This window comes from Ammodytes marinus, assembly GCF_949987685.1.
Source record: "Ammodytes marinus genome assembly, chromosome: 13".
NCBI classification, from domain to species: Eukaryota; Metazoa; Chordata; class Actinopteri; order Uranoscopiformes; family Ammodytidae; genus Ammodytes; species Ammodytes marinus.
In genome coordinates this window covers 721,558-735,340 of record NC_137217.1, presented here as the reverse complement: position 1 = coordinate 735,340, position 13,783 = coordinate 721,558, and the positions used below count along the sequence as shown (strand labels likewise).

General features: G+C 42.0%; 1 protein-coding gene across 2 annotated transcripts in view; it reads right to left on the bottom strand.

Moving 5' to 3' along the window:
* taf2 (TAF2 RNA polymerase II, TATA box binding protein (TBP)-associated factor) overlaps positions 1-13,783 on the bottom strand; it is a 100,363-nt gene that overhangs the window by 20,339 nt on the left and 66,241 nt on the right. For both annotated transcript variants that reach the window (XM_080038774.1, XM_080038775.1), the window contains 2 exons: positions 4,173-4,312; positions 352-421 (listed from right to left, as the gene is read on the bottom strand). In XM_080038774.1, the coding sequence (XP_079894900.1) occupies positions 352-421; positions 4,173-4,312 (210 nt within the window). The remainder of the gene's footprint in view (positions 1-351; positions 422-4,172; positions 4,313-13,783) is intronic.

Below are 13,783 nucleotides of genomic sequence, written 5' to 3'. Positions count from 1 at the left end.
CCCTTTGCAACCCTAGTAGTGTCTAAACCCTGCCTACCTAAAGGATAGTGTCGGCGGTGGAGATGCAAGCCAGATCTAGCATAACCGAGCTGACCTGATCTGAGCCGCACCGACCCCAGCCGCTTATTGGAAACTCTTGCTGCTAAAGCAAATATCATTTTACACTGAAATGTCAAATTAATTTATTTATGAAACAGGGCTGTGGATGTTGTCACCCTGCGTTTAAAACTGAAATTTACCAAGTAAGGGATCTTTACAATAACTTGAAGCATGAAGTAATGCACAGCAATGGAGGTGTTTTAAATGATCCCATATGTACTACTTGTAAACATATGCTAGGTGTTAGCTGACCTGACATAATGAGCTGGATCATTCTGCACCATGGTGAGCAGCCACTGCAGCTCTGCTGAACTTCTTTCAACTGCAAAGCGAGAACAAAAAAAGGCCTTTTGCACACAGGACAAACCAACCACAATAACATGTCATTATGACAAACATACTTTGAAATACAAAAGAAAAATACGAACACTCTTTCTTTTAAAGGTTCAGTAAGAGGAATGGTCAGTTTAGCTAACTTCCTGTCAGTTACTGCATTTAGCAGTCCCCTCCCTCGTTCCTATACGTCACCACATTAATGCACTGCGGTCTTCAAGCAGCGAGTTATCTAGCATCATCTCAGATACATAAGTGTGGTAAAACATGATAAAAACCGTCAAAACCGACAATGGGAAGGATTTTTACCTGCTCTGCCATTGTAGGTGCATAAACATTCACCCATCTGTCGCTCTGCACATGCAGGGGCACTTTACACGACAACACAAAACGGTGCAAACGCGGAAATATTCTCGCGGTTGCACTATATCATTTACATGAAAACAGCAAACGCAAGCATGAAACCGCAAGTTTTTGAGATCTAGTCCCAGGGAGGATTTTTTGGAAAACACAACGGTTTTGGTTTCTTGTAAACACCGAAACCATTTTCCCTGGTAACACTGACGTCACGGCTCCACTTCACGTATGCGTAGACTATAACATTTGCTGTCAAAATACCCACACGCGAGTTATAAAGTTAGAAGACAACATAACATGAAAGGTGTCTCCACGGCACCATCACTGTGATCAGCGGAGAGTGTCGTGCAGGGCTCAAATATAACACTCGCCAATTTAGTCTAAGCGATTAGTAAGTTATTGAGACCACCCGACACTTTTTCTGGGGAAAGATTTGTGCTCTGCCGGTTTTTCTAGCAAAATAAACGTGTGTAGCTTCTATATGCCAGGGACACGGCTCTCTCTACATTAAAAAAAACACTATCCATAGTTCATCGCGCAGCGGTTAAGTTACTGTTCAACAAAAGGAGCATTAAGGCTACGGCTTCACAGTAAAAGCATTTCACTGGCTAAACATTAACAGCATTTCACTGGACAAAGGTGAGTCGACTTTTATTTTGAAGTACGCCTAACAGGAAAGTAGCCGCTCACAAAGCCCCTTCACTATAAGCATGTCTTCTGTTTTCACAAGTTCAATGCGGTGAAATATGAGGACAGAAAGCTTGTAATTTACAATACTTGTAACCCCAAGCTTACACCAACCGCTTTATGAACGTTAATGGCATTACTTTTCGGTTACAGTAAGGTTGTATGCATCAAATTGTACCGGAAGAGCTATCTACTAGGCTGTGTCACCACTGACTATTGGCTTGGCGTGGCTGCTACACTGCTACTACAGCGATTTTGTCCCGTTTCCTCTGAAAACATGTGTACGAGTGAAGATGTCAGATAAATTGTGTCTGAACGGGTTAAAAAAAAAAAAAAAAAAAAAAAAACAGGAAAACTGTCACTTTTTCACCGTGTAAAGTGCCCCACAGTCGTGCACCGGCATTGAGACGGGTGCCAGTTTGTAGCGTTCTCTTTTCTGATTGGTTATCAGTAGTGGGATATATTTTGAAGTACGCCTAAAGGCCAGGACACACCGGCCAGATAATCGCCGTCGTAGTGTCGGTAGGGGGTCGGGACACGAATCTGTTTGGTGTGTGCCGTGACGTCGGCCGACGTAGAGGTCGTCGGGCTTGTTTTGAGCCGAACATGTTCAATCGGCGGCCAACTGTCTTTCATTTGGAGCAATTTGATTGGTGGAGGGCTAGCGAATCAGTGAAGCCCGGAAGTGAGGCGGGTAGCACAAACAGCTAACAACAGCTAGCCATCGTTTTAATGTGTTTGTTCGTTTCGTTTTGAGAGTACTCACATGCATCAACCCTTGTTGACTGCTCGACACCATGCTCGACACTCTGCTAAAAATTGTGCTCTTATGGTCCATAAATATAAATACGTATTTCTATCTATGTTTATGCTCTAGAGCAGGGGTGTCAAACTCTGGCCCGCGGGCCAAATCTGGCCCGTTTCAATATTTAATCTGGCCCGCTTCTTGTTTTTTTCCTCATGCGGAGCCTGTGCCATATCCGCACGTCGCACACGCTCCCAACCGTTAGGACACTCGCATAGCTTACCACTAGGAATGTCTGCTGAAAGTTCCACAGCTCAGGATTTTAAGCCATGAATTGATGAACTTGCATTGAAGAAAATATGTTTTTTCTAATGGCTGTAAATAGGCCAATCTATGTGGCAAAATAGAATGCTAATATGATGATTGATTGTGTCAACTGTCTAAGGATGAATGCTAACATTATCTGGTTTCTAACTTTTGCCTCAAGTTACAATTTAGCTAACTTGCTAACGTTAGATAGCCGCTGATAGCCCACCCCTTTCATTTCCAATGGTGGCTTTGCATTTCATTACCAATGTAAAGTGTCATAAACATTTAACACTGCTGCGTCATGATTCCTATAAAAAATAAAATAAAAAAACGTGATATGTTTTGAATGCGCAGAAAGTTTTGAAAAATCCAAGAGAAAACATATTGTTGCTCAATCCAGGATGCCTGAGAGCCTTACTGCATTATAGTCCTTTAGAATTGTTTCACCAGGAACCTGAATGTTGTCTTTTCCTTTACAAAAATAAAGACATTTCCTCAATAAATTTACGCAGAAAAGGCACAGAAAACAGAAACAGAAAAATCTACTAGAACACAGGAAATTAAGTGTTTGACGCACAAACATTTCTGGGGGAGCACCCCCATACCCCCTACCTATAATTTGTCCCCCAAAATATGTAAACAAAATCTAGCCTATGTACGCAGGTTATATACCTAGATATGTTGTTTGATTTTTGGATTCAAAAGAAGGCAGCGACATGTCTGGCCCTTCGTGTGATTATCATGTCGTAATTCGGCCCTTTGTGAAAATGAGTTTGACACCCCTGCTCTAGAGAGCTGTCCCATCATTTCCGGCTTTCGTATTTTTTCGGGCCACAATACAGATTAGCGCCGCCTGCTGTTGTGGAGACATTACGTCCCGCGCAAGCGCAGAGCGTACGGAAAATAAGCAGTCGTCTCGGTGTGTTTTTTGGCCGCGACGGGAAGACTGGAGCTTCCTGAAACGGCGACTCCATTTTTTGGGTAGTCGGAACGAGTCGGACTGGTGTGTCCTGGCCTTAACAGGAAGGTAGCCGCTCACAAAGCCCCTTCACTATCAGCATGACTTCTGTTTTCACGAGTTCAATGCGGTGAAATAAGAGGACAGAAACCTTGTAATTTACAATACTACGCTTTATGAACGTTAGTGGCATTCATTTTCGGTTACAGTAAGGTTTTATGCATCAAATTGTACCGGAAGAGCTATCTACTAGGCTAAGTGTCACCGCTGACTATTGGCTTGGCATGCTTACAACAGCGATTTCGGGCCGTTTCCTCTGACAACATGTGTATGAGTGAAGATTTCAAATAAATTGCGTCTGAACGGTTTAACTTTTGAAACCAAAAACGTGAAAACTGTCACGTTTTCACCGTGTAAAGGGCCCCTAAATTTCCTCTTTTGTTTTGAGGATTAAACACATAATTTGACTGCCTGACTCCTACCTTTTTTTAAATATGTGTTTTATGTTACAGTCCTTACCCCTTGACAAAATGAGGACGTAACACACCTTTACTGGCTTCCCTGCTACAGACACTGAATGATAGAGCCACTGAGGCTGATCTGCAGGGACCTTTGAGCTACATAAATTAATCACAAAAATGATCATTTTAACAACAGCTAGCATACTTGGGATACGTGTCCTACCTCTAGTATAGTCCACCAGAGCCTCCAGTGCAGATATTCGTACGTCTACAAAGTGTCCATACTCAGCATAGGACTTGAAGAGTAACGCATCACTGGGAATATGACCATTCTTCTGAAGCTGACGAATCGCTCTCAGACAACTGGGAAGAGGAAGGGAATAAAGGAGATGAAAATTATGGATATTCAAGGCGTGCATGAAATTAACTCAAAAACATGACACATAGGTAACACAGTTTAATCCGTTTTATATATATATAAACAATACATTAAATTGTGTGGCCTCATCTACTTTTCCCCAAAAATTATAACTGCTGTTTTCATTTGCTAGGCACGTGGATGTGCATTGGGCATAAACTGCAGTCAGCCTTCAAATAAAATGCCTTGCTGGTCAAAAAGTATGAGAATTACAAGCTGAGCTGACATAAATTATATAAACAAGAGGTCAGATAAAGTAGGGGAGACCAGGGTAAGTAGGCACACTTTTTACTCTAGTGAGAGTTGCTCATCACCTAAACATCTTTCAATAGTCATTCCTACATTAAATTGAAGCTTAAAGTGTTGGCTTGAAATGTGAACCCCTCACTTTTTCGAACTTATTGTAATAAAGAAGAAATTTACCATCAAAGACACTCTAACACATTGTGACAACCAGCCCCATCAAGGGGTAGGTTGTCACACACTATGGGGTTGTTTGTCACAATGTTATCTTTATGGGAAACATCTCAAAAAAGAAGGCAAGAAAGCAGAACTACATTCGAAAGTTTAATTTCATTGTCAAGTTGAAAAATAGGCCTACATAACTTTATGCATCTTAACCCATTGATGACTATGGCAATCTAGGATGCATGTCTAGATCATTGGGCTCATGGTATCAGGTTTCCTGCTGTTTGGAGTTGGCGGATTCCTGATTTACCGCAACGGTAATAAGGCGTTGGCAGCACATCAGGCCATTGAGAAGCTGCCCGTCTTTGAGGGTTTGTGCCGGGCCGTTAATGCACAGACTCAAGTGATAAGCGAGGTGAATCGCAAGCTGGAAGTGATTCCTGGACTTATTCGGAAAGTGGATTCGATCATGGCTGCCATTAACCGGCCGTAGGCACTTGGAAAAGGCCACTGGATTTCGGATTATTAGACGGAAACCAGTGACTGTAAGACAGGCTTCATTCCAGCGCCTAGTCTCAACCAAAACAAATCGCAATCTCTCAATTCGGCTCCCTACACCGTCCTTGGCGCGGTGCTATCTCTTCTCTCCTCTGGATGTTTACGTGGAGAGACGCTCTTCCCCCCACCCTCCCATCACCTACTTCTCCTGTGAACTCTATCTGTGACCGGGCCCCGAGGTCGTCTCCACGGCTGTCTCATAACACCTGGCGCCTGTAGACTCCCACTACGTCTGGACAGAGATAGCTTCATGGAACACACACACACACACACGTAAACACATAGCACACACATCCTGACTACTGAAGCCCTCTTGAATCCGACCCCCTCTCCCTCCCACGTTGCAGACCGGATGCTGCGGGCGGGGCGCGCCTATGGGCTGCGTACGCCCCCTGGTGCCTGGGCTGTGACACCTACCGTCCCATAAATCCCTAACCCATTCCTTTAATGTGCAATGTCTACGAGTCTTATTGTTTGTGGTGTTTTATCATGTTGCTTATTGTGCTAAGGTAGTTTTTCACTGATCACGCACTGCGCTCCCATAAGGAACGTAGTTCGAGATAAGCATTTTTTTAACCTGTCTTTCCCAGTTTGTTCTCCCTTTTCCTTCTAAGAAATAGGAGCGCGGCCCATGCTAGACGAATCTACAGTTACACTCTCCCTGTCCACCCATGTTAATGTCACTGTCTTATATGTTTCTTGGGGGGGTGTGAACTGGAATGCCATTTCGTTGTTCTGTAATGGTTCAATGACAAATAAAGATATATCTATCTATCTATCTATGTCCTTAATGCCTGAGGGTTTTCTGAAAAAATAGTACGAATTGTCAACTCTACCAAAACCTTAATATCTAAGCCTGTGTAGGACATAGAAACATGAAATAAAATACATTTAAAAGTTAAGGTTCACAGGTTTTATTTAAACATGCTCTCTTAGCGCTTACAAACCAACAAATATTTCTAAAAATCATCAAAATTAGATGAATTAGAAAATTATTAAATATTGTTAATAAATAGATGCAATGTGTTGTGTGATTTTCGTCAGTACTCTATAGTAGACCTTGATTCTGCGCACCAAACGCCACTAACTGTTCTGTCGCCGACATAGCTGGCGTATTTTTTTTATTATTTTGTTTTATTTTTTTATTTTTTTGATTGACATGATTTTCGGCAAACCACACAACTTTTGGGTGGTCACGTGGTCTTAAAAAAATCAACAAAACCCACCTCATGTGTATTTGAACCAATGACAGTGCATTCTATGCTGGGAATGCCATGAAAATTAGATAAAGTAATAATGCTGCACGATGCAGCATCAGGCAGGAGAGCCAATGTGGCATCGCGCAGCAGCCGTCATCAATGGGTTAATGCCTGAGGGTTTTCTGAAAAAATAGTATGAATTGTAAAGTCTACCAAAACCTTAATATCTAAGCATGTGTAGCACATAGAAACATGAAATAAAATACATTTAAAAGTTAAGGTTCACAGGTTTTATTTAAACATGCTCCCTTAGCGCTTACAAACCAACACATTTTTCTAAAAATTGTCAAAATTAGATGGGGGAGAAAAAAAAGAATAAATAATATAAAATATTTAAAAATAATGTGCTAAACGAGGTTATAATCCTGCTTCCTTTTAGCATGGATAGTAGTGACTGAGTGTGCAGTGGAGGGATAAAGATAGACAGATATAGGAAGGAGAAGATCGCTTTATTTTATTATTTAGTTCAGTTATCACTGGCACCATAAATCCAACTTCCCAGTACAACTGGAACGCAGACTGACTCCTGCTGTCGGGAGCCGATCAGCTGGTCCAAACGGCTGTATACCACGGAGATGAAAACGAAACTGAAACTTAACTATCGCCTGGCTGGGCTGAATTTGAGTTGGAGCAGCAAAATATAGCCTAAATTCATAAATATTGTTAATAAATAGATGCAATGTGTTGTGTGATTTGTCAGTAGCCTATAGTAGACCTTGATTCTGCGCTCCGAACGGCACTAACTGTTCTGTAATACACTATCGCCGACACAGCTGGTGTATTTTTATTATTATTATTTATTTATTAATTTTTTGATTGGCGTGATTTTCGGCAAACCACTCATTTTTTGGGTGGTCACGTGGTCTTAAAAAAATCAACAAACCCACCTCATGTGTATTTGAACCAATGACGGTGCATTCTATGTTGCGCACGCCATGAAAATTAGATAAAGTAACAATGCTGCGCGACGCAGCATCAGGCAGGAGATACAATGTGGCATCGCACAGCAGCCGTCATCAATGGGTTAACACAAAATGAGCAAGGAATTAACAAAAAGGAAATCCATATTAAGACCAACCTACTGTATGTAACAACATAAAGAACCAAACAAAATAGGTCTAACAATAATAGCCTACTCAACTAGGATACACACATTCACTATCTGAGTTACAGTGATGGCAAATGTAGGGTCTGCTCACTCTAACTAAGCAGAGATTGTGCTGGTTGCACATACAACACTTCTCCCTTACTTCCCCTTAATGGGTGCTGGAGAACGTTTCCATACAAACCAAACACAAACCATCCTCTTCATCAGATGAAGATTCCTCCTCCTGTCTCTTTCTCTTCTGTTTCTTATAACCCCAGCTGGGGTGGAGTGCACTGGGGTGCAGTAGCCTTGGCAACTGGTCTAGTTTGGGATGCACTGGGTCGTTTTGATTTTGTTGCCCTTTATCACTTTTCATGCTAGCTGCCTTTCCTGCTCAATTCTCTCCTTCTCTGGGGTGTCAGTGAGGATACAGCTTGACAATTTCTTTTGTTATTGGGTTCCTTTCCTGGCTGCACCCTTTTGATAACATTTGACAACCAACCCCCCAAAAAATGTGACGACCAACCCCAACTGGAATTTATTGCTAGCATCAAGGCCAACAACCATCTGACAACTAATTAGCTTGCTAAAAACAATCTAAACTATAGCTTACCCTTCACACTTTTTTAGGGTAACAAGTGTTTTGTTATAACCCCATTGTGTAAAAGCCTAGAAGAAAAATACTGAGGAGCTAAATATTTTCAATTTGACATGAAAAACACTAACAGTTCTCTCACCTCAAATGCAGCAGTCTAACTCCAAGGAAGACTATGTAGGTGACCTCTGATCCCAGTTGTGGATATTTACATACCAAAATTTAACAGACAGCGCCTTCTGGTTCCGAGATATAACGATTGTGACAACCTACCCGTGTAACAAATTACCCCATTCTCCCCTAGTGGTCAGGTGAATATGTTTAATATGATTCAAATCTGTTTTGACTTAAAGATCTCCTATTATGGGGGTGCCTTTAGCTCAGTTTGTAAGGCGTCCCCCTTCCGGGCCGGGCCCAGCAACAGACCCGGGTTTGATTCCCACCCGCGGTCGTTCTCTGCATGTCACTCCCCTCTCTGCCCCATTTCACCTCTGTCTCTCTGCACTATCAAATAAAGCATAAAAATGCCCAAAAAATATCTTTAAAAAAAAAAAGATCTCCTATTATACTACTTTTCTGGTCTTCATTTCTTGTTAAAAACTGCTATAGAACAACGTGACATGAATCACATCACAAAAAACCAAGCAGATTTTCGGGAAACTCTTCATCTCATCTGGGCGATTCAGCATGCTCTGTCAACACTGCGCTTCGGCCATCTCCGCCCCCTCCCCCCCCCTTCCTGCAAACCCCACTCCGTTGTGATTGGTTACCTTCCTTCCGGAACACTTTCAGCAGCGCGCGGGCAGATTTGAGCAGGAAGGTGGGGGCATGGCCGGAGCGCACCAGCACGTTGCAGCATTACCATACATGGAAAAATCCGGTATCATGACGACATGATTGCAGGAAATTTGAACCGATTTGAACAAGTGAATTCTCGACCGGCTGCCCTAGTGTTTAGCGCTCTGCACAGCCACCCCAGACGGTCAGCAGGGAATACGTCTTCCTCAGGCCTTGGGTCTCATTAACCATAACAAATTTGGAGAAGATGAGACAGAGTATGGTGGAGTTAGGCCAACTTCCTGTTTTTTTGGCGAATATTTCAAATTAAAAGACTTCCTGTTGATTTTGGGGCGGGGCTTCAAGAGGCTTTTTTGTTTGTCCTGGGATTTTACATTGCTATATGAAATATTGTGCATCTAGGTGTAACAAAGCCTGAGCTATGATCAATTAAAGGGTTCATGAGGTTCGTTTTTGATGTTTTTTGGCGAATGACGCGCCGGTGCTGCAAGACGGTGGTCCCGATTAAAACGAGCTTTCGGGTATATCATCTTCCATGTCGGAGGACATACCCTATAATTTTTTTTTTGCACAAAAAGTTGTCATGTGTGCACTTTACTCTGCATTCCTGCAGAGTAATGTGGAGTTATGACATATGACGGAATTTTGGAGAATATCGGCCTCCATCTCGTCATAGTTATTCGGAATCAAACAAATTTATTTTTGGTATATCTTCCATGTCTGATGAGTGTCCCTGCTAGGAGTTATTAATTTTTGAACATTGTGATGATTTTCGAGTCAGAAATTCACATATTTCAAATTAAAAGACTTCCTGTTGATTTTGGGGCGGGGCTTCAAGAGGCTTTTTTGTGGGGCCTGCAAAGATACATTTGGGGTTTAAATTGGTGCAGCTAGGTATAACACAGCCTGAGTTATGATGAATTAAAGTTTCATGAGGTTCGTTAATGATGATGTTTACGTCAACTTTGCCCCCCAATAGATCACTCGTACTACTGTGATTTTGAAATCTTTCTGCAATTTACCATCGGGCAAGCGTCTTGAGTATTTGAGAAGTGGTTTGACGTTCCTGGTGTAAAAACTCTGGGACCAATTCGTCGATATGTGAAAATTTGTATTATGGCGATTTTAGGCACTAAATCCAAAATGGCCGACTTCCTGTTGATTTTGGCTAATGACATAAAATTGCATTTATGTGCGCCTTGGGCCATTACATGTTGTCCTAAAATTTCAGGCTTCTAGCCCAATTTTTGAGCATGCATTTCCTGAAAAACTGTTTGTGGCCATAGGGGGCGCCGTCTTTGAGATCAAATCCTGAACCACTGATACATTGCAATTTTTTGCAGGTCTGATGGGTACGCAAAGTTTTTTAAGTTTTGCATGACGGGAAGGGGGTGAAAAGTGCCAAAAATGACTACAAATAATAAAGAAGAAGAATAAGAATCCTGGCGGTTTCAATAGGGCTTCGCACCGGTCGGTGCTCTGGCCCTAATTATTCAACCCCCAATGCAAATTAGGTCTCATGAAGATCTCCATGCCAGAACACCAAGAGGTGCATCACTACTGACCAAAAAACACAAGAAAACTCATCAATATGCTCATAACCATATGAATAAGCCCAAGGGGTTCTGTTCTGTAGAGCGATGAAACTAAACTCAAGCTTCAGGGCTCCAGAGTGCGCCTAATTTGGGCGCACATGCGCCCAAAAATCTGTGGAGTGCGACCAGATATTTCCACTGGTCGCACCAGTGCACCTGAAATTGATCACGTCATATTAAATGTAATATTGGGTGTTGTGCTGCACGATTCATCTAATTGCGATGTGAGCAGCTAGTGCAATTACATAACCGCAAAATTGGCTGCTGCGATTGCGATACAATGTAGGATAAATGTGCGCGCGTGTGTCTATACGTTCCAACTGCTGCTCTCGTCTTTTTGGTAGCGCCCCTCTGACAGTGTGTGTGTGTGTGTGTGTGTGTGTGTGTGTGTATCTGCGCGCGCACCTACACGGCGTGCAAGACGGTTGCCGAGTCGACAGCAGAGTAAACAAACAAACATGGACGCCGACGCGCAGCAGCATCCACGCTGAACTGTGACGGAAAACAAAGGCATATAAAAGAGTTGCCTACCATGAACTGTCTTTGGGTTGAAAAAAAACTCCTTCAACTCAGTATCCGTCTACCTGTAGTCCAAAAAAATAAAAAAAATGCGCACAGCTGCTGCTGCAGACGGGCTCGGAGAGTCGGCACCGTGCGCATCAACAGTCATTCAAAGCAGCGGTAGTTATCATACAACCGGACGGTGTAGAAAGTCCTGTCAGTTAAAAATAGTTATCCAGTTTTCAAATCCATGTTAAAATCAGCAAGATATAGCATGTGATATAGAGCTAGTTAGCTTAAAAAAAAGTTGCTAACGGTGTCAAATGTGTTGTGTTCAGGTCACCTCGGTAATATAGATTTTAGGCAAAGGTAAATAAAAGGTCATCATGGTGTGTTCAAATGTAACAAAAAAAAAAGATTTTTGGTTTTTGGAGAGAAATTTTAATAATACAGTTTTGGTGAAAAACTTGTTTTTTCAGCAATATAAAATGGATAGTAGCCTAACTATGGAATTATGACCTGTTTAACATCCTATCTTGAGCTCTGATCATCTTATGGGCAATTAAAGCAATAATACCAGTTATCTTTCAACAAAATAATAGAAAAGTATGGATAGTGGTATCGATAAAGACCCGGATCGATAAGGAGACTCGATTATGCTTATAGAGACTATTGTCTTTGGAGGAATGCATTTATTTTAATGGGGAAGTATTTTTTTTTTATTACATTTTTTAACTATCATTTTTATTATTTTGAAAACAGTATAGGCCTAGTAGAAGCTTTATTTTTTATATTTTCACTGATTCTTAATATGTGCTTGTTTTAAATTGAGATCAGGTATCGAAGCTGTCAATATTCTCAAATCTTCCTTGAAAACCAAGAAAGTAGAATCATAATAGCCTACCATTTATTATATTGCGTCGCAAATCGCAATATTGGCCACTATAATCGCATTTCTCCAATTCATGCAGCACTAATTTGGTGCACCCAAAATATATGCTGGTGCACCTAGATGAAAAAGTTAGGCGCACCGGTGCACCCAATGAAAAAAGTTAGTCTGGAGCCCTGAGCTTTTCGGGCCTATGTATCAGTGGTATGTAACACCCTGTCTACAGTGAAGCATAGCGGGGGCTCTGTGGTGCTCTGGGGCTGCATTGATTCCTCTGGCACTGGAAAACTGCAGAGTGTGGAGGGCAAGATGGATCCTATCAAATATCAGGAAATCTGTCATAAAGCTTGGGTGTCATTGGACCTTCCAACAGGACAATGATCCCAAGCATACCTCAAAGTCCACCAAGGCTTGGCTTCAGAAGAAGTTCTGGAATATTCTAGAGTGGCCATCACAGCCACCTGACTTGAATCCCATAGCAAATCTGTGGTGGCATTTGAAGAAGGCTGTTGCAGCACGGAAACCAAATAATTCAACCTAACCCTAACCCCATGAGGAATGAGCTAAGATTCCTGAGGAACAATGCTACAAGCTGGTGACTGGCTATGCCTCACGTTTGCAGTAGGGATGCACCGATCTACTTGTTTTAGTTCGGAGCCGATTCTATCCAATATCATAATTATTATACATTTCTTTGTTGGTGGTGATGTTATGCATAAGGCTAGCAAGGATTAAGCAACACAGCAATTCTAATTTAAAAGAGCAACAAATATACACAAATGCATAAAGGTTTATCTTAACAGCTTTGAAGTGCTTTTATGCAGAACATCAGAACTCAACTTTTGAATTGCTAATTCTATTATTAAGCTGAACATGATCCTGGAGATTTATAAGCTCTATCTCCACAGGAGTGACTGACACCCGCTAACCGGAGTGAACAGCTGATTGGATCAGCTGTTCAGCTGAGCGGTTTGACACGGAGATGAAAAACTAAACTGAAACTAAACTATCCTGACTGCTCCTGACCGTGGAGCAGGAAAATATAAATGAATAAATATCGTTATTAAACACAATGAATGTGTTGTGCGATTTGCGTCAGTAGGCTACAGTAGCCCAGTTCCTTCGCTCTGCTCGGCACTAACCGTTCCGTATTACACTGTGCCGATCACGTGAACACACAGCCCTCTTTTTTTCTTCTTTTTTTTGCATTTCACTCAATCTGTGGTTCAATGTGTGTGCCGACCATGTACGAACCACGGATCAAACGTGATCCGTTGCACCACTAGTGACAGAGATGTGAACGTAAGTGGGAAGACGTGCATTTAATGTTGTCGGATTTACTTTTTTTTTTTTAAATGTATTTATTTACTTTTATTTACAACACAGTCGGTCAACCTATCAGGCGGGCTACTGTAAACCTGTCCGCCAGTTGGGAAACCATTCCATAGTAGATCTGGCTGTATGTTTAGGGTCTTTGTCCTGCTGGAATGTGAACCTCTGCCCTAGTCTCATGTCTTTTGCAGACTCTAACAAGTTTTCTACCAACATTGCCCTGTATTTGGCTCCATCCATCTTCCCATCAACTCTGAGCAGCTTCCCCTTTACCTGCTGAAGAAAAGCATCCCCACAGCATGATGCTGCCACCATCATGTTTCACTGTGGGGATGGTGTGTTCAGGGTGATGTGCACTGTTAGTTTTCCGCCACACATAGCATTTTGCATTCAG